This window comes from Mus caroli, unplaced genomic scaffold (genome assembly GCF_978045245.1).
Source record: "Mus caroli unplaced genomic scaffold, Mus_caroli_1 scaffold_1, whole genome shotgun sequence".
In the NCBI taxonomy this organism is placed as follows: domain Eukaryota; kingdom Metazoa; phylum Chordata; class Mammalia; order Rodentia; family Muridae; genus Mus; species Mus caroli.
Genome location: NW_028227256.1, coordinates 9,781,570 through 9,802,725, shown reverse-complemented (window position 1 = coordinate 9,802,725; position 21,156 = coordinate 9,781,570). Strand labels below are relative to the sequence as shown.

General features: G+C 44.7%; 1 protein-coding gene across 1 annotated transcript in view; it reads right to left on the bottom strand.

The window, feature by feature from the left end:
• Positions 1 to 21,156, bottom strand: part of Sulf1 (sulfatase 1) — a 165,647-nt gene that overhangs the window by 19,816 nt on the left and 124,675 nt on the right. Inside the window, exons 10-17 of the mRNA XM_085835667.1 lie at positions 20,622 to 20,750; positions 20,294 to 20,350; positions 19,002 to 19,131; positions 5,297 to 5,513; positions 3,035 to 3,287; positions 1,561 to 1,657; positions 989 to 1,083; positions 344 to 409 (exon numbers count right to left, since the gene is read on the bottom strand). Of these exons, the coding sequence (XP_085691793.1) occupies positions 344 to 409; positions 989 to 1,083; positions 1,561 to 1,657; positions 3,035 to 3,287; positions 5,297 to 5,513; positions 19,002 to 19,131; positions 20,294 to 20,350; positions 20,622 to 20,750 (1,044 nt within the window). The remainder of the gene's footprint in view (positions 1 to 343; positions 410 to 988; positions 1,084 to 1,560; positions 1,658 to 3,034; positions 3,288 to 5,296; positions 5,514 to 19,001; positions 19,132 to 20,293; positions 20,351 to 20,621; positions 20,751 to 21,156) is intronic.

Genomic DNA, 21,156 nt, shown 5'->3' with positions numbered 1-21,156 from the left:
AGCTCCGGATCATAATAGCAGTGTCACGTTCAAAGCATCCTCCTCTTCCCCCACCTCTCAGACTCTTTTCACTTCCTTCCCATTCCCTGAGCCTCGGCAGGTGATTTTGGTTCTGCACATAGTTTAAATGTCATTGATGTTCAGATACAAAATCTCTCACACATACAACTTTTGCAATTGTTTAAATATCCAAGTGCTTCTTTCCATCTTGAGAGGCCAGCACTACCACAAGTCATTCTAGGTCTGTTACTCTCTGCCGATTTCCATCACAGACCATCCTATGTGGAGCCCCTCCTGTCACCAGGGACAGCCCCAGCCCCAGTGCAGACAGGAAGCCACTCACTTGAAGGGGTGAAGGTGACTCTTTAGCTTCTCCTGTCGTTTGACACCTTTCTCTTTGTTGTAATAGCTGCAAGCCAGAAGGTTAGACATGAGTCTAATATATGTAACCTCTCATTTGGTTAAATGGTTCATAACACACAAACACACACACACACACATTCACACTCACTCATACACACTCACACACACATACCCACATACCCATACACACTCACACAATCACATACCTACTCACACACATTCACAGAAGCACTCACAGAAGCACTCACACACCCACACCCACACACATAACTCACTCATACACTCACACAAAAATATACACACACACATACCCACAGACACATTCACATACAAATACACACACACAAATATACTCACACAGACACACTCACTCACATGCATGGCAGGAAGTTATTCTTTTGCCATTATTTCAGTGGGGCTTGTTTGTATCATTTGCTTAAGTGGGTGCCATGTTTAATTAGACTCAAGTGGGTAAAGCCAATATGTCTGATGGCAATGGCAATGCCTTCACACACGGCATTAATGAAACATGCCGCAATCTCGAGCTCTTCTCTCTGGCTCATTTGTGTCAGGGCCGCATGCTCACCTCTGCTGTGTTAGAAGGCGCCCTAGGATGCATGCTCACCTCTGGTCACCACAGCTACACTCCTCAGGCTTCCTTTTCTTTAGGTGTCCCCTCACTTCCCTTAAATTCTTAATTTTATCTTGTAGAACTTCAATCTGGAAAACACATAATCATACAAGCTTTTAAGATCAGGATCTTTGTTTACAGACTTTCCTCCACCTTATTGGCTGGATTCCGTGATTATGACCATTCCCAGAACAACGGAGAAGAGCAAGCCATAGAACAAACACGTTTACTTCTGTATTGCCAGTGTGCCAGAGACATTAACAGATACCTCATGTTTTCTCAAAAACATGCAAAAGACTGTCAGATTCATCCCTCCCTTTCCCACTCTTGCTTTTAGTAGGACTACCACTACGTTACTGGAAGACGATTAAATCTCTTGGTGGATTTTCTAGTTTTTAGGCAATTACAAAAATGAGGATATGGACACATGGTGTGACCCTCCAGTCACAGCAGGGCTAAGGAGCTGAGCACACAGCCCTGTGGATTGCTGTGTTTGTTTGTATGTTTGTGCGGGGATGGACAACCAAGCTCTGTATAACTATGCTCTACCCAGCCCCAAGGCTGACCTCTTTATCAATGTAGGCCTTATGGTCCTTCCACGCTCTGGCTGACTGGTACAGCTCCCTCTCACAGTGGATTGTGTCGTTTGGAAGAATAAAGCACCTGCAAAAGCAAGGAGGCCCCAAGAAACAGCTCACGTTCCCATAACAACAGAAAAACAACAACAGACAGACACCAGAGAGAGCAGAGAGCAGTCTACCCTTCGCCCTCGTCCTGTAGATAAAAACACTGATCTGAGAGATCATCCCCTCACAAGGATAAATGAGAATGGGTCCTGGCCGCTGGCTGGACAAGGGACAGGGTCACTGCTTTGTGACAAGATTATCACCAAGAACACCTTGCCACACTTTTCCACATTCATCCTCCCTTGAACAGGATTCACTCCCCAAATTAAACACTTAAAGTGTCAGCAAGTGCACACACAAAAGATTAAGAGTGCATTTCCATGTGTGTATAGACTTTCAAAGTCACAATTCAAAATGGCTTCTTGGAAGAAACACATCACTCCACCATTTTGCTTTACAGAAAGAAAAACCTCAAACAGCGCACGAACACTCTGATGCTTCCCTTCTGTTTGGCTGTGCTGAGGCTCTATCTAGACAAGCCTCTGGCTAGACAAGCGCTTTACACTGCTGCACTAGACCTTCAGATTCTCCATTTTTTTCTCCCAAGTATCCCAAGCAGGACCTGAACTTGAGATCCTGCTGAACATTGGGGGCTGGGAACGTAGGTGCACTCCATGATGTCTAGTTGAAACAGTGCTAGGATCACCTCCAGATTCCAGGGCGTATTTGTTTGCTTATTTGTTTATTTGTTTGTTTATTTATTTATTTATTTATTTATATTTATTTATGTATTTATTTATTTTGAGGCAGGGTTTCTCTGTGTAGCCCTGGCTGTCCTGGAACTCACTCTGTAGACCAGGCTGGCCTCGAACTCAGAAATCTGCCTGTCTCTGCCTCCCAAGTGCTTATTTATTTTTACTTGTGTGCATGGGTATTGCATCAGGTGCATGTGGCATCTGTGGAATTCAGACGTGGGAGTTGTAGCCCCTGACATGGGTTGCAGACAGTTGTGAACCTCTATGTGGGTGCTGGTAACCAAACCTGGCTCTTTTAGAAGAGCAGCCAGTGTTCTTCATCTCTGAGCTAACTTCTGTAATGCTCTAAGTCTGGAGGACCACGGAGCATGGAAGAGTCCCCAGACTTGTGGGTGGAGGTTCCACCCATGCCTGCTTAGTTGTGATATGACAGGATTGCTCTGCCTGGTTCCCAGCTAATGAAACAGAACCCAAAGCACATGTCCAGGTCGCTGGTGGTTCTAATTCCTTCTGCTTCCTTGTGTCCCTTGTTGTGCCTGTAAGCCTTTGGACACTGCATTACTGAGCAATACTATTTCTTTTTGCAAAGTGCAATGGTGATTGTATGGGGCGTGAGGTAATGTTGTCCTCCAGCCTGGGAACTACACGAGGAGACTCACTTGTGTGTCACCCGGACAGTGGCGGGTAACCCCACAGCATTGTTGCTGTCTGCCAGCATCTCATTCCTGATGTCACCAGCAGCAGCCTGGTGGCCTCCAAAGCCCTGGTGACCCTCATCATGGCGCTTAGCAATGCTCCTTGGTGGTAACACTTGCAGTTCTTCTTCTTCCAGATTGATGTCATATATTTCACCTTCGAATTCAACGGACAGGGACCGAGTCTGCCGGGTGTGCACAAATCTGGGCTTATACTCTGGAATGAGAGGAAAAGTCTTTACCACAGATGAACAGATGTGGGTGGGAAGGAGAATGGTATCATCGGTCATCGTGGAATGTTAGAGAGGAACACAAAGTGCAGGCTGAGGAGCCTTGGGGCACCTTTGTCCTGGGTAGCTCCTGAAATCACAGCAGCAAAAAGCATGCTCTTGTCCTGGTTGGGTCCTGTCAAGGGTGCTAGCAGGCTAAAAGCTGCCACACTTAGTTTTCTACATGAATGGAGAAGGTAGTTAGTATAGAACTATATAGCCCCTGCTTGTTATTAGCTTCCACTGTCCTTTGTATTCTGCTTATCTATCTTGAATCCATAATCTTGAAATGAAAGTATTGTCATAATGGTCCTTACACTGAAACAAAAAAACCAAACTTATGAGCTATCAAACATGAATTGGTTCTATTATTCTCTCTGCATGAGGGAACTGAAGCATTGGGTTTTGCTGGGCTTTCCCTAGGTCCTAGAGCCTGAACACACTGGGTCCTGGAGCCTGAACGCACTGCCTCACCACTGCCTTGAGCTGCTTTTTAAAAGAGACGACCCCTCTCAACACCTCACATTTACATAAGTACAGGGCAGCGCTCTAAAACGACTAAATTTGTGAAAGTTTGCATCAGCCATGTAACATTTTGAACACTTGATACTAAGAGTAAGGCCACTGTGCGCCTGCAGTGCGCGACTTTGTTCGCTGGGTCCTGGGTAAGGGTTTATTGTACAAGCTCTGACCTCTGCTTCCGTGCTTGGGCTTTGCCAAGCTCACTACTCTGGAATCTTCTCTCCAGTTTCCTAAGTCACGAAGAAGAGTCACAGAGACGAGGGAATCACAACTGTCAGCCTTCCTCCAGGGGAGCTTGTTCCCTCTAGGACCCCTTAGTTTCCAGGTGCAGTAGTGGCTGCCATGACTGACAGACAGATGCCTTGCACCACCATCACCTCAGGAAAAGAGGAAACCTGCTCCTGTTGTAGGACGCAGTTTGAAAACTTTCTGTCAGGGGAGAGTGTTCCTGCTGCTAAGTGGGATGCTTGTATCAGGGGCCTTGTAACCTTATTAATTCTAGCTGTGATTTTCTTGTGAGGTTTAAATGTGAAATTTCCTTCCAGGAGGAAAGACAATCCCGTAACTCTGTGGTACTGGCTATAAACCACTTTGCGAACCAGTGAAGACCAGTCCACCTAGATAAGGAATTCATGATCCTCTAGTCTATTCTGTTCAGCACAAAAATGTCTGCTGTAAGGAACTCTGAGTCTCTTAAGTGTTTTGTGTCCAATTAAACAGAACTTATTTGTTTCTATAGAATATGCACAGATTTGAGCCACTTCTCGAATATGCCACGAGGTGGCAGTAGACGATCATTCTTCAGTAGATGTTCCTCCTGTTTTCTGTAGTCTGTGTCAATCAGTTACCTGAGAGCTTTTACTAAAAATACCTGTAGGCAGTAAGGATATGCTGTACTGAGTTCAACTAATTTGATACTGCCACTCAACAAGATACAAGCGTATGACAACATTTAAAGATACAGTCTAAAACATGAAAAATATGCGTTTAAAAACTGCTCATGTCTTTCCTCTAAGGTTAAACACACATGAACTGATTGATACCTGAAATTTAACTTTTAAAGCAACTTAAGACAGGCATATTAGAGCATTACCATGAAGGTAAAGTCAGATGGCTCTAACCCCCCCGCCCCCATGGTCCCGAGGGACACCCGCTGAAGCCCTTTCCGGTGTGGATGCCCTGGTCCCTAGGAAGTTGTTACTAAGTGGATTTTTATTCTATACTAAGTGAAAATGCTTGCAAAGTAAAATTTCTAGCCGATCTTTGCTATCTTACTTTAAACTGAGCAATGATTTTTGCTTTTATCCTGAAATCTATACACCGAGAACATCTAATTTGTGTGTGAATCGTGGGGGAGGTTGTCTTGAAAAGGGATCCTCCTGCCGCTGTGTGTGTGTGTCGGGTGTGGGGGGCGGGGTCACAAGGTGGAGCTTACTTGGTGTTCCCTTGTTCCTCAGGAACTGCCTTTGATTCTTTCTCTGGCTTCGGCTCGAGCGATAACCAGAGTCCCTACAATGGCACTCTTTGTCTTTGTCATGCAATCCGCGAGAGTAGAGGTTGCGTGCATTCTGACGGACTGTGAGCAGGTCGCTGGGTCCCTTACACTTGTGGATTCGGAGCTTGCCGGATGTGTCCTCGATGCACTGCCAGTTCTGCAAGAGCCAGCGGGAAGCAGTTGGCGATGCTGAGCTAGTTGTTATTTACTAAGCACCCTAGCAGTAGCTAGGTGTCGGTCAGTCCGTTCCCCCATCACCTCCCCATCCCCCACCCCTGCCCCGTCCCTCGCTGCTAATTCCATTAAGGAGCATAAATGAAAGTGACCCTGCAGTAACTGCTCAGTTCTATTTCGTTTGTGGCAGGCACATACAGATGACAATGAAATCATTGGGAATCAGAACTGCCTCGATGACACTGGCGCTGATAAATGAATCCTCCGCCCCCAGACTAAACAGTCTTGAATGAACCGTGTTAAAACCCTTAGTGTCCCAACACGGAGCCAGCTGTCAGCGCTGCTTCCACCAGGACCCCAAACTGCCCCATTTGTTCTGGAAAAACAAACTTGCCTGCTTTGTTCTCTGCCTCTTGGTTTCTAAAGTGAGCCTGGGCAGAGTGGCAGAGGAGCAAGACGGAGAGGAATTTAATTTGAGGCCATTACAGGCAAAGCCAACTCTGGGTATCCCAGACATTGGCAAACTCATCGTGTTTTCTTTTGATTTTCCTTCTTCTCCTACAAACTCTTCACGCCCGCAGCATGTGGTGGGTCCCAGGGAGACTGAGTCGACCTTCCCAGAAAATGCGCTCTGCGGGGGTGGTAGTGGGGGTCGCATTGGGGTTCCTAGTTCCTGTTTTGTCCACAGCTGTGGGAATGCAGCAAGTTCACAGTTCTGGTTCCAACAATGTCTTTTCACCCCGGGAGGCCTCTCAGAAGCCTCTCTCCATTCGAAAGCCCCAATCACTTCTTTACATTTCAGTTTTTCTCTTACAAGCCCTAAAGGACTCACTGGTCAGTAGGAAGAATCATGGCCTTCATTTGAAGCTATGTTAGCAAGACAACAGAGTGAGCCTGGATAAGGACTAGCACTGTTAGATGTATCCTTTTCTCCCTCCCATATACAAGTGTCGCCTGTGTGCTATTATTATGTGTATTTCAATGTTCCTAAGCTGACACCAGCACCATATACTTATGCTCTAAATATCCATGCGGGCTGAGCCACACATATTTTCAGATAAGTCCTGTCTTGGTGGTACAGGACTTTAATCCTAGCACTTGGGAAGTTGAAGTAGGCGGATCTCTGAGTTCAAGGCCAGACCAGTCTACAGAGTAAGTTTCAGAACAGCCAAGCCTACACAGAAAACCTGTCTGAAAACCCAAAGAAGTCATGTGTGACTAGGATACCCACTCTAGTAGTGTCTATGAGTATCTCATATCTCCCACTCCCACTGGCAAGCCAATACCACCAGGAGGCATCTCTGATGTAAAAAAGTTTGGCCAAGGAATGTGATGGTTCTGTCAGCAGATAAATCAAATGCATAGTAAATCATGCACAAGCCTTCGCCGAGAGCAAGGGCTCTGCAGTTAACATCTATTTTCATCAAGAGAGCTGCATGTCTGTGCTATATGTTTAATTATCAGAGCAGCATTGGGGCTTTCGACTCCCACGCCCTGAGCATCTAGAATTCACGCTATGGTCCCACCTGAGCCTCCACACCTCTGGTGTTTCCAAATGATTATTTCAAGCCATGTTACACTCGTCTCTTTTCAGGCTTTGCCTGAAGTGCCTTGAACCTTCAAGGTCGTCACACAGAAGAGCAGGTTGCTGAAGAAAAGGCAGCTAACTACCAAGCATGTCAGGAAAAGGCAACACAGAACACAGCAATGTGAGAACCACGTTGCAGAAGGTTAAGTAGAGGCTAGCTAGCGAGAAGGCTCAGTGACTAAGCAATTTCCGCTCTTCTAGCACATCCAGGGTCAGCTCCCAGCATCCACCTGGACCAGGCAGCTCACATCCACCAGGACCTCCAGGCTCAGGGAATCTAACACACAAAGAAACCAATAAATCTGGTAGCTGATGCCTGTATTCTCAGCACTCAAGAAGCTGAGACAAGAGGATTACAAGTCTAGAGGCAGCTTGGACTGTAAGACTCTACCTCAAACAAACAAACTAACAAACATATGAATAAATTTGTTTAGGCCCAACTCAGCCATGTCACAAAGTTGGGAATGAGTCCCAACTTTGAGTAGATACTGGCACTTGTAATTAGAATCCTACGTGATTTTAATGTCTTTCATGGACCTCTTTGCAGCTGTAATCTTTGCTGGGGAAATCGGCAGAAGGAAAATATTTGTCTCAATAGCTCAGGTGTTTGAGTCTTTGAAAAGGATACAGACATTTGGGGTTTGTGTACATGGAAAGATGTGTCTAAAAATGTGCAGATGTAGTTGGTTCAAAAATGATTATGGCAGGACGAAAACTGTGACCTGCACTTCTGTGCATCAGGATGTGTGTTCTGCTTATACGGAGGCAGCTTGCCTAGCTCCCTCTCCAGGTAGTGGACAAATGAATGAGTCTTTGCCTCAGAGGCTGCTCCAGAATTCTGCATGCAAAGCAAAGTTCAGCAATTTGTAGGCAGGGTTTGGTGGCACCCCGAGGGACGATCACTGAGCTTGAAAAAAGTGTGTTTAGCGACCCAAAAAAAGTTTGTCAAAGCTGACAGACACTTTCACTATGAGATAACTGCACAGTAAACAGAATTCTTATTGTTGGTAAGTACTACCAAAAGAGATAACTTTTCATAGTTGGAAATTTTGGGGAGAGTGATTCAGTGTGTGCTTCTGTCTTAAATCCAAATATCTTAAGATGCAGCCATCCATCTGGATAGTCTCTCCACCCAGTGGATGCAGGCCTAGGGCCTGAGGAGCAGAAGTAGGCAGTGACTCCACCCACAGCCAAGTGCCAGCCAGAGCAAAGCTGCCGCATCTGCCACACACGAAAACGGGGCCAATTTTACTCCGAAAAGGCAAGGGCTGTCTGTGATTCCAATTCACACCATCTCTGGCACAAACAGAATCACTTCTGAAACTTGGTTGGCCTCAGCTCCTGGCTTCAAATGATCCTCCTGTCTCAACCTCCTGCAACTGGGGCTGCCTATGCTACCGCACCTGGACAAATAGTAACAACTGAACCCCAGTACTGTGGTACAAACTTTCTGCCTGCCTGCCTGCCTTCCTTCCTTCCTTCCTTCCTTCCTTCCTTCCTTCCTTCCTTCCTTCCTTCCTTCCTTCCTTCCTCCCTCCCTCCCTCCCTCCCTCCCTCCCTCCCTCCCTCCCTCTCTCTCTCTCTTTCTCTCTCCCTCCCTCTCTCTCTCTCTCTCTCTCTCTCTCTCTCTTTTTCTTCTGGCTTAGAGAAGTGGATGGTACAAGCAGATTCTTGCAGAACACGATGGTGTGTGTAGAGTTTCTAGTGACCGCCTACTTGGAATCCAGCCCATTTTGCCATCAGCTAAATTCCTCATGGATTTCCTGTGAAAAAGGAATAAGAATTCCTTCCTGAGGAGTGAGTTAAGAGTCTCAGTGTATGGTATTGTTTCTGGAGCAGACAATACATCACACAAAGCCAAACACACATATATATCTGCATGTATTTAATGTGTACACACACACACACACACACACACACACACACACACACTTCTATACAACACAGCTATATACATACATCTAGACATACATAAGGCAATATCCATTGACCAAAATGTCAATTGTCTTCTCCACCATGGACCTTCTGAAAAAGTCACAGACCCCACTACATAGAGTAATTAGCTAGAGGTTTAAGGAAGCATCCCAGGGCAAGCATACCAGGAATTTTAATGAAACAGAATTACCACTTCAGTGTTCCTTATCATGACAGTTTTTATGACTGCAATAAAACCTTGAAACAGCTGCCACTAGATCTGGGGCTTCACCCAGAGAATTTACAGGTGAAATACCAGAGAAAGGGAACTGTTAAGAGAGTTATTCTGGAATGAAGACTGCTGTGTAATGGTCAGAGAGAAGGTGTTTGCCTCACATGTGGGTCTTCTGCGAGGTACCCACCGGCTGATGGGACATGGAGTCCGCTGTGTCCCTCAAGCATCCCCACAGACACATGGTTATTTCTGACCAGCTTTGACCTACGTCTGAGGCTCCTTGGTAACCAGTCCCAGCACTGTACCAGCCTGTCTGCATCTGTACCAGCCATTCAGACCTCTTCCCTGCTTTCTGGAGTTAGACTACTTCAATTCTCATTCTGTTTTCTGACTGGTAAGTTTGTGTCAATAAATACACAGTTATATCATACCAGTTTTATCATACATTCCCACCTCAAAACGTCCTTGATACTTATAATCAGCAATGTTCTGGTTACAGTTATTTGTTAAATTCCTCTCTTCATTGTTATTTGCCTTTGCAGCTACACTGACTTGGCACTGGGGGACAGGACCTTGTGACCTGCTCCTGAATTGTCCTCTAAAGTTATCTCAGTGGAGCATCACCAAGTTTGGTAATCACGAGTCCGGGTTGAGGCTGCCTGCACCTGCCTGTATGTAGAGAATGTCCAGTGAAGGAGGCTGCCTGGTTATTTTGGCACAAGGGTCCCTATACAGCTAGATGGGGAAAATTGAATCAAATGAGAAAAAAAATCACATAGGTTTTATAAACATTTTTTTTTTCCTATTTTTGAGACAGGGTTTCTCTCTGTATTTCTGGCTGTCCTGGAGCTCACTTTGTAGACCAGACTGGCCTCGAACTCAGAAATCCGCCTGCCTCTGCCTCCCAAGTGCTGGGATTAAAGGCATATGCCACCATCGCCCAGCGTTGAAAACATTTTCATTCATTACTGTCTTTACCTCCACCATCAGCGCTGCACAATGCTTCTGTGATGTTAGGAGCAAGTCACATGAACTTACTCATGCAATCCTAACAACTACGCAGTGGGCCGATCAGCTTCTTTACCTGTAGTCTATCCTGGACAGTTTAGGGACAGTTTTCTTTACACCCTGATCCAGTGAGAGGGAGGGAGCTAGGTTGGTTCAGGAAAGTGACTGGAGACACCCAGCCCTGACTAAGGGTGCTCAGCTCAACTAGCTCTGTTGTTACATCTTCACTCCTAACACAGTTGGAAGTAATGTGAACTCCATGAGTGGTGGCCAATTTCTTTTCCTCCTTTCTTTTTTATTATTATTAGGTATTTTCTTCACTTGCATTTCAAATGCTATCCCAAAAGTCCCCTAAACCCCGCCCCCCCTACTCCCCTACCCATGCACTCCCACTTCTTGGCCCTGGTGTTCCCCTGTACTGGGGCATATAAAGTTTGCAAGACCAAGGGGCCTCTCTTTCCACTGATGGCGGACTAGGATATCTTTTGCCACGTATGCATCTAGAGACACAGCTCTGGGGGGTACTGGTTAGTTCATATTGTTGTTCCACCTATAGGGTTGCAGACTCCTTTAGCTCCTTGGGTACTTTCTCTAGCTCCTCCATTAGGGGCCCTGTGATCCATCCAATAGCTGACTGTGAGCATTCCCTTCTGTGTTTGCCAGGCACCAGCATAGCCTTACAAAAGATGCTATATCAGGGTCCTTTCAGCAAAATCTTGCTGGCGTATGCAATGGTGTCAGCGTTTGGAGGCTGATTATGGGATGGATCCCCGGGTGTGGCAGTCTTTAAATGGTCCATCCTTTCATCTCAGCTCCAAACTTTGTCTTTGTAACTCCTTCCATGGGTGTTTTGATCCCAATTCTAAGAAGGGGCAAAGTGCCCACACTTTGGTCTTCCTTCTTGAGTTTCATGTGTTTTGCAAATTGTATCTTGTATCTTGGGTATACTAAGGTTCTGGGCTAATATCCACTTATCAGTGAGTACATATCATGTGAGTTCTTTTGTGATTGGGTTACCTCACTCAGGATGATACCCTCCAGGTCCATCCATTTGGCTAGGAATTTCATAAATTCATTCTTTTTAATAGCTGAGTAGTACTCCATTGTGTAAATGTACCACATTATCTGTATCCATTCCTCTGTTGAGGGACATCTGGGTTCTTTCCAGCTTCTGGCTACTATAAATGAGGCTGCTATGAACATAGTGGAGCATGTGTCCTTCTTACCAGTTGGAACATCTTCTGGATATATGCCCAGGAGAGGTATTGCTGGATCCTCCAGTAGTACTATGTTCAATTTTCTGAGGAGCTGCCAGTCTGATTTCTAGAGTGGTTGTACAAGCTTGCAATCCCACCAACGATGGAGGAGTGTTCCTTTTTCTCCACATCCTTGCCAGCATCTGCTGTCACCTGAATTTTTGATCTTAGCCATTCTGACTGGTATGAGGTGGAATCTCAGGGTTGTTTTGATTTGCATTTCCCTGATGATTAAGGATGCTGAACATTTTTTTTTAGGTGCTTCTCAGCCATTCGGTATTCCTCAGGTGAGAATTCTTTGTTTAGCTCTGAGCCCCATTTTTAATGGGGTTATTTGATTTTCTGGAGTCCACCTTCATGAGTTCTTTATATATATTGGATATTAGTCCCCTATTTGATTTAGGATTGGTAAAGATCCTTTCCCAATCTGTTGGTGGCCTTTTTGTCTTATTGATAGTGTCTTTTGCCTTACATAAGCTTTGCAATTTTATGAGGTCCCATTTATTGATTCTCGATCTTACAGAACAAACGATTGCTGTTCTATTCAGGAATTTTTTCCCCTGTGCCCATATCTTTGAGGCTTTCCCCCACTTTCTCCTCTATAAGTTTTAGTGTGTCTGGTTTTATGTGGAGTTCCTTGATCCACTTAGATTTGACCTTAGTACAAGGAGATAAGAATGGATCAATTCGCATTCTTCTACATGATAACCGCCAGTTGTGCCAGCACCATTTGTTGAAAATGCTTTCCTTTTTCCACTGGATGGCTTTAGCTCCCTTGTCGAAGATCAAGTGACCATAGGTGTGTGGGTTCATTTCTGGGTCTTCAATTCTATTCCATTGGTCTACTTGTCTGTCGCTATATCAGTACCATGCAGTTTTTAATCACAATTGCTCTGTAGTACATCTTTAGGTCGGGCATGGTGATTCCACCAGAGGTTCTTTTATCCTTGAGAAGAGTTTTTGCTATCCTAGATTTTTTGTTATTCCAGATGAATTTGCAAATTGCCCTTTCTAATTTGTTAAAGAATTGAGTTGAAATTTTGATGGGGATTGCATTGAATCTGTAGATTGCTTTTGGCAAGATAGCCATTTTTACTATATTGATCCTGCCAATCCATGAGCATGGGAGATCTTTCCATCTTCTGAGATCTTCTTTTATTTCTTTCTTCAGAGACTTGAAGTTCTTATCATACAGATCTTTCACTTCCTTAGTTAGAGTCACACCAAGGTATTTTATATTATTTGTGACTATAGTGGTGGCCACTGTTAATAGAGTTAAATATTCAGTTGGATTCTAAAACTTCGGTTTTAATTGTCTTTTGCTCCTAACTCAATATCTTTGAGTGAACAGCAGAACCTCAGTTTTCTTCCAGACTCTATAGCCAGTAAAATAATACCTGATTCTCTTAGCAATAAAGATGTTTTATAAAAATATTGAGTGCTTTGGGTTCTAAAAAGAAGATGTGGTACCTGCAGTCAGGCCGGTGCTGGTGGAATTGATTTCAGAAAAAGCTTGCCTAGTCACTGGCCAACTTAGTTCTCCTGGTTAGAAATGCTGAAATATAGCAATTATTATTTCATGACAAAAACTGTGACTATTTTTTCCATTTTTAATTGATTTACTTTCTTTTGTGTGTGTGTGTGTGTGTATGTGGACATGCCATAGCACTTCTGTGGAGGTCAGAGGATAGAATGCAGGAGGTCAAGCTCCCCTTGTGAGACACCGGTTTCTTTCTGGGACTGAACTGGGACTGGGGGGAAGGGCCGCAGGTCTTTTCACTCACTGAGCCAGCTCACTGGCCACAGGACTTTAATGTGCACCCACAAACACTCTCGAATTCCTGGACTCAATCACCTTCCTATCTCGGGCTCCCAAAGGCTAGCACTAGCAGGGGTGGGCTATAAGGCCAGGGAGGGCTATGGCTTTGATTTACATGTATCTGGGTTTGAACTGAGATTTCCAGTTATGTTTCTGTCAGTTGACTTTTCCTTCTGAGCCTCAGTCTCTCTGTACGTAAATTAGGCAGGGAATGCCTAGCATGGTTTTTAGCAATGGCAGAATTCTGGTGACTTCTTCCTGAAGCAATCACTAGGTAATCATAATGGTTCCTACATCCCGGACATCATTTACCCTCAGATTGCTTATGGATGCCTTAATTTACACTTCAGTGTATGCTTGCCTGATTAAGAAGCAAATGAGCAAAAAAATGGGCTTCAGTTTCTTTTTTCAAATATCTACTGCTACCCAGGGACAAGATAAAAGCTTGGTTTTTTTTTGTTTTTGTTTTTGTTTTTTTTTTTATTTTTATATACAAGCTAATTCTCCAAAGTGTGTCTTCATACATGTCATAATACAGGTCAAATCCTATTCTCTGACATGTGGTCCCAGTGCAGCAGGTTTGTGATGACCTGTAGCTTTTATGCCAGTGTCAGCATCACAGAACTAATTACCTGTTGGTGGCGGTGCACTGAAAGCTTCAAACCAAATGCTGGGAAGGGAAAGACCATATAAACTTTTCTGTCCAAAGCACGAATTAGCTCAAGCCAACGACAAAATTCTCAGAAATATGAACTAGAGTCATTGACCAAGAAGATTTAGCTCCCGCTGTCTTGGGATGAGGTGGAACAGAGGGAGGAAGGGAGAGGTAGAAAGCAAGAAGAAACAGAAAAGAGAAATGCATGTATAAGGCAATACTGAGAGTGGGAAACTCTAGCACTTCAGGCCAGGCAGAACACTCAGCAGACCAACAGCTGACAGCATTCGTGTGGTACTTGCCATGGGTCCAGGTGATCATTACACAGAAATCCACATAACCTTTGCGGTAACCTCTGTGGCTGGCTCAGCTGTATCTACACATCAACAGCACTGCAAGAGTACAGTTAAGTGAATTGTCCAAGGGCACATGGATAGCAGCACAATCCCAAGGTTTGTGAAACCACTAAACAAACAAACAAACGAAAACAGAAACCAAAAGTGCAGGGCTAGGAGTATGGCGGTGCATGGGTGTGTAGCGATGCGTGTTTTTTAATTTAGACCCTTGGGATGTTGAGGTCAGAGGACAGGTTAGCCTGAGTTAACCTTGTCCTGTGGAACAAACAGAAGCAAACAAAACAAAAGAAACTCTAAACAAACAAAAGAATCAGAAATGGGAAGTGGGTACATTGATAGTTTTCAGAACTCTTCCCGGTGAATGTCACCTTCAGATTTTGCACAGGATTGTGCATGTGTTTACGAGGTAGGAGTATGTGGGCATACAAATGTGCTTAGGGTAGACTTGATAGCCGAGAGGGTGGTGGGAATTCACACTTTGTCTTGGACTAATGCAGAAACATGTAAGCAATGCAAACACATATGTCCATGTTGTCATAATTAATCCCTGCTGGTGGTTCTGTGCATAGTCAAGGAGGCATGCCAAGTGTCTGAAGCTCCAACTGGTCTATCCCCTGTTTGCTTCAAACAGCAGGTGAGAGTCCCTGGAATAATGGTGACACCCTGAAGAAATCACTCCCAGACACTCTCACACTTATGTATAAAAAAAAACACTGTTTTTCACAAGACAGACACAGCAGACCTGAGGCCTGGGGGAGAATGTAAACTGTTCAGGACATAACCCAGAAGTAGTGGGTACTGTAACTACCCAACCTCAGTATCCCCACAAAATGCCAGACGTGAGGATGCAGGCTGCTAGCCTTGGCAGGAGGAGGGCACCCGTGTGCATGTCAAGGCTGCAGAAAGAGCTCGGTTGGTAGCTCATGTGCCTGGCAGGTATGAAGCTTTTGGCTCAGTACTCAGTCCTTAAAATAGAAGAATGGATCCAAGCACGTCAGCTGTAGCCTGAACTCACAACTGAGTTGTCACTCAGGTCCCAAGCAACATGACCTCTTTTCTTTTTCTTTGAAGTCAGTGGTACTGTGTCCAAAAAAGACAATCTTCTGTGTAACAAGGTAGAAAGGAAAATGGGAGGGGATCAGGCTTCCATAAACCACAAGGCCACACCAGAGCTGATCTCAGCTTCTAAAACTTTTCGACACTCTCAGATTCTTAAGAGTGTTTGAGCACACTATCAGTAAGGCCCTGGAAGACTTGCACACAGACTGCTAGGCTCTACCCCATGGGACCTAATAAGAGGGTCAAGGGCAGAGGGTTTTCTTTTTGACAAGCTCCTAGGTGAGACTGATTACTGCCTCAGGGACCATACTCAAGGAACCATGAGATCTCAGTAACTACTCACTGGTACCCCTGGGACCACAATGCTTGAGGCAGCCAGACATCCCCTCACTTCCTATCTTCTAGAGCCTGCTTCTGCCCAATGTAAAGAATTTCTACAGGAAAAAGCTCACCATTGAGGCATAGCCCAATTCTTTGTTCCATTAATTGGGGGTGTTTCTAAAACAGGTCAGCTCTGACCTCAGATATGCAATTGAGGAAATCTAAATTCATACTCTTCTGCATAGGAAGAAAGGAACAGAAAACCATTCTAGGGAGACAGCCATAAAAATATTTTATGGGGGCAAATTAAGTTTGGAAAACTATGGATAAACAGAATTAGGTTTTTAATATAGTTACTGTGCAGGGCAAGGGTGAGACTTATGGCAATATTGTGCTATGCCCCATCTGCCCTCCAGGGCATAGATTGAGGTTTGGGTACAAGCCATATGGAGACATTTTTAGAATAGTAGACTGAAAGGTAGGTAATCAGCGTGCCTTATTCCCAAATCGACATCTTGTGCACCACTTAGAGAGCTCAAATCCTAACAAGGTTAGCAATTGGCAGAGGGCACACTAAACAGTACCTTCTGCTTCCAACTCCCAAATAAAATGCACTAGCCTATTGAGGCTAGCTTCTATAAACTCTCTGGAATCCTCATGTTTCTTCATAATAATATGAAGAGTGTCCATGAGAGATGTTTAAAGACTTTGAGTTAAAATGTGATGAATGGGCTAAGCTTTCTGTGAAACACAAAGTGAAGGCTGGCTAGAATGCTGCATGTCCGACTTTACTCCTTCAACCCTCCCTTCATACCCTCTCATACTTTACCTCTACAAACGAGAAAGCGAGAGGCAAGAGAGGCAAGGGAGCAGGTTTTTGGTTACAAGTCTGCATTTCATATGTGGGGACCTTTTATACAGGAGCACATGAATTCGGCACTAGATAATAACCTAGGTGGCCTGTTTCCCCGAGTGTAACACCTTTAGATAATGTTGGATATCTAAGGGATATCTAAGGGTCAGAGAAGTTTCATTTTTTGTTGTTTGGTTTTGTTCTTTTTGTTTTTTTATTGAATTAGTTTATATCCTGATTGCAGCTTCCCCTTCCTCTACCATTCCTCCCCTTCTCCTCAGAAAAGGGGAGGCCTCCCATGGATACCAACCAGCTTTGGCATATCAAGTTGCAGTAAGACTAGGTGCATCTTTTTCTGTTGAGGATAGACAAGGTAGCCCCGTTAGGGGAAAGGGATCCAAGGGCAGGCAACAGAGTCAGCGACAGCTCCTGCTCCCACTTGAGGAGTCCCACATGAAGACCCAGCCGCACAACTGTTACATATATGTAGAGGGTCTAGATCCATCTCATGCATGCTCTTGGGTTGGCAGTTAGTCTCTATGAGCCCTGATAGTCCCAAGTTAGTAATAGAAAAATTCCCCATAGGATCAAAAGTCTTTCTTTAGCTAAGGTAACTTAGCTTGGAAGGCAAGGTAAGTTATTATTACTGTTATTGTTATTACTTTAGTTTTTTAATTTAATTTTTGTTATCTTTAATTATCTGCACATGCATGAGTCTGTGTGTGGGTGTGTACACCTGAGTGTAGTGTTTTAGGAGGTCAGAGGGTCAGATTCACTAAGAGCTGCCCATCACGGGTGCTGGGAACTGAACTTGGGTCCTCTGAAAGAACAGTATACACTCTTCACTACTGAGCCCTCCCTCCGGCCTCTTGGTCTGTGTTTTGTAATTACGCAATTGCTGAAATCCAAGAAACAAGTCACCTGATGTAAGATGGGGATTTCCATGGCTACACACTAGAAACATCACAGTTTTCAGTTAGTAGGTGTACACAACCTCCACAGTGAACCAAGACCACTAGCAGCTGCGCTCTGCCATTTATTCCTTCCTTCTTTTCTTTTCTCTCTCTCTCTTCCTCTTTTTGCCATGTCATATTGATTTTGTTCTTTACTTTTTCACTGGGACATGGAATTTTCCTTTAGTCTATATAGATTTCCTTTTAGTCGGCACAGATTCCAACTAAAATTGTTTGTGGCCACCTGTCTTTCTTCTCCTTCCCCCACTCCTTCTCTTTCTTTGTGTTTTTGTTTTTCTGAGAGAAGTTCTCACCATGTAGCCCTGGCTGGCCTGGAACTCACTTCTGTCTCCAGAGTGATGAGATTAAAGGTGTATAGCACCACACCCAGCCCAATTCTCTTTTGTGGGGTGTTAATCCATTGTATACTGTTTTCCATTCTTACTGATAACAGCTAATGTGGGGGCCAAGCCTAGATTTCATAATTACAGCTGATATCAAAAGCTTTTTGAGCTAGAAGTGGACATACAGACTGTTTTTCTTTTTCAGCTCTGGTATAGATCTCACGATGCATGTAGGTTAGATGGCTTCTCGATTCTGCTTAGGATGGGAAGTTACATCATGTCACCAAGAGTGGCTCACTGTTCAGAGGCTCAACAGCCACCCAGCTCTTCAGTAAGTGCTCTTTAGAACACAGCCCGATGACCTACTTTGATGGAGCCAGTGCCTTTGGCATAGCTGTCCCTCTGAGAACCATCTTTGTTAGCAAGAGGGAGCTTGGGTAGTGACGAGAATATGAAGGCTTCTTAGACAGACAGATTTGTTGGCACAGAGATGTCTCTGAGTTTGTGTTGGGAGCTATTAAGACAACACAATTGTCCTGATCTCTGAATTGTGCCTCTCCCCGCCCCCTCCCCCAGAAGAAAAGGGGGTCAAAAGTGGGCCACCGACACACCGCTCTGAGAACAACCACAGATTGTTCCAGCCCTAAATCAGCGCTGGATGTCCTGACCTCAAGATGTACCCTGATACCACCAAGTTCCTGTAGTCGCCAAAAGAAAAATTTCTGCTGCCCCATCCCTCCTGCTGAGAAGTACTTCCTCTTTTTTTGCTGCCCCATCCTTCCTGCTGAGGTGCATTTCCGATGCCCCATTCCTCCTGCTGAGAAGTACTTCCTCTTTTGCTTGTGCATTTAAACCTTGAGCCTTGCTAATACAGTGGGACCTTGATGCTATTCAGACTGCTTCCGTGTGTCATTCATTGCACAAGGTTCTTGTCTCTCTCTACCCCCCCATTTGGTTGTTAGGAGAAGGTCCCCTCGAGACCCTCGAATAACTGGACCTGCTGGATGGGTCAAGTTTGCCCTCACGACCACGCAGAACCCTTAGGAGCACACAAATGCCTGAATACTGTTTAAGTCAGTGGAGGACATAGAGAATGTCTGTTGCACTCACCTGCCCAGGCTGCTCACAGGCTGTCTGGTATCTTGCTTGCTGGCACAGTTCCTTGACCCTCTCATATTTGGGCAAGTGATTTGACTGTTGGATATTCTTGCCAGATTCCTCCTTCTTTCGTAAAAATTTCCTTTGACAGAAAGAGGAAAGCTTCTTACTGAAGAGCCACCCGATTACCTTCCCAATTCCCACATAGCCTTCTTCTCTGTCACAGCAAGTCTACACTCCTTCATACCACAATATACACACTCTGCTGCTGTCGGAAGGAGACCAGCACAGACTGAGTCCTTATGAGTATCACAGGCTGGGTGTGGTGAAGATGTGAAAGTCAGCAGAGGAACCACCACTCTTCCCGGAAAGTGATTAAAATAGTCAAGGTTTGCTGGGCGGGAGTGGCACATATCTTTAATTTCAGCACCTTGTGAGGCATAGAGGCAGGGGCAGGGGCAGAGGCAGGCAGATCTCTGTGAGTTCAGGAACAGCCTGGACTACAGAAGGAATTCCCCGAGAGCCAGGGTTAAACAGAGAAACCTTGTCTTGTAAAACCAAAATCAAAACAAAATACTCCTCCAAGTTCTCTTGGTAAATAAGTAAATGTATTAATGCCTCTCTCCCTCTCAATTTACACAAAGAGAAAACCAAAGCAATGACTATCCTAAAGCAGGTATGAAGTGACCATGGAAACAATCACAATGCCATTCATGTATGTAAGTTAATAGTATGAAAAGAATATAAGGAAAAAGCAAGCAGGGTAGGGATGGCTGAGAAAGTCAGTTGACTTGCTAAGAGCTCAGGCTGAGAAGTGCCACAGGGATCCTACACCCTGGAGAGGCAGGCTCCACTCCCATCTATGACAATACTCTTTATAGTTCTACTGTAGTAACAATAATTGTTGACGGGCAATGAATAGGCAAACAGTGATTCAAACATCAGGGCCAGGGCCAGGGCTCAGCGGATGAAAGCGCTTGCCAAGCATGACTGATGGTGAGTTTGATCCCCACAACCTATGATAAAAGGAGAGAACTGACTCGTGGAACTTGTCCTTTGATCTTCATATATGTGCTATGTGCACATATGAAGCGCGCGCGCGCGCACACACACACACACACACACACACACACACACAACTTATAAATAAATAAAATCAGATAAAATAATAAAATCAAACTCACAACTGGGCCTGTGAAATCACCATGCTTACTAAACCAAAATATGAAGTGTAAAGAAACACAAAGCAGGAAGAGCTGCCCACTAGGACTGGCTCCCAGAAGCACCCAGGAACCAATAATTACCCTCTTTCCACTAGGAATGTATCACGCCAGATTTTGGCCTTCTTGTTTGTCCGAAACCTGAAAGCAAAATAATAATATTTACTATTAGCATCTGAATGTTTTCCCAAATGGATTTGTACAAACAGTTTATTTAAAGAAATACCTCCCACTTCCCACTGACCATGGCTGCATCTCCATCAACATGCAATTCATAAACAGCCGAGAAAGGCTCAGCTTGCAGGAATCCTCATGGGGCAAACTTATTTTACCTCCGTGGTTTTCAGTACTGGCTGACTGTGGGCACCGGCTGGAGTTTGGGGGCTGGCTGACAGAAGACATGTTGACATACCTGTTACCTGGCTTTTCCAGGTCTAGAAGTTTGAGGACAGATTTGCCATCCACATCAGAAGGAGAGTCAAGACCAGCAATATCCAGAATGGTAGGAGCTAGGTCAATGTTCAGAACAATCTGTGGGACTCTGTAAGGAGAAAGATAGTTCCAGGTTAGACCTAAAGCAGGTAGCAAATGGCCACAGAGCTGCTTTTTACCCCCCTTCCCCCAGTCATGGCTCATTGGCCTGCAAGCCTCCCTCCCTACCCTCTCATCTGCTCTAGGGAGGGGTGAGGGGTAGAGAGTAGTAACACAGCTGGCTTTCAAGGGGGTCAGGGCTGGAGAGATGCCTCTAACTGCTGTGTCTCAAACACATAGCCAGGCAGGATGTATATTGGCAAATGATGTGTTTAATATTTTCATTATTATTTTTAATAATGTGTGTGTGTGTTTGTAGGAGTGTGTGTTTGTATGTGAGTGTGTGCATTTAAGGTACGTACAGATGTGTTGATTCTCTGGTGCTGAAATTATAGGCAGTTATGAGCTATCTGATG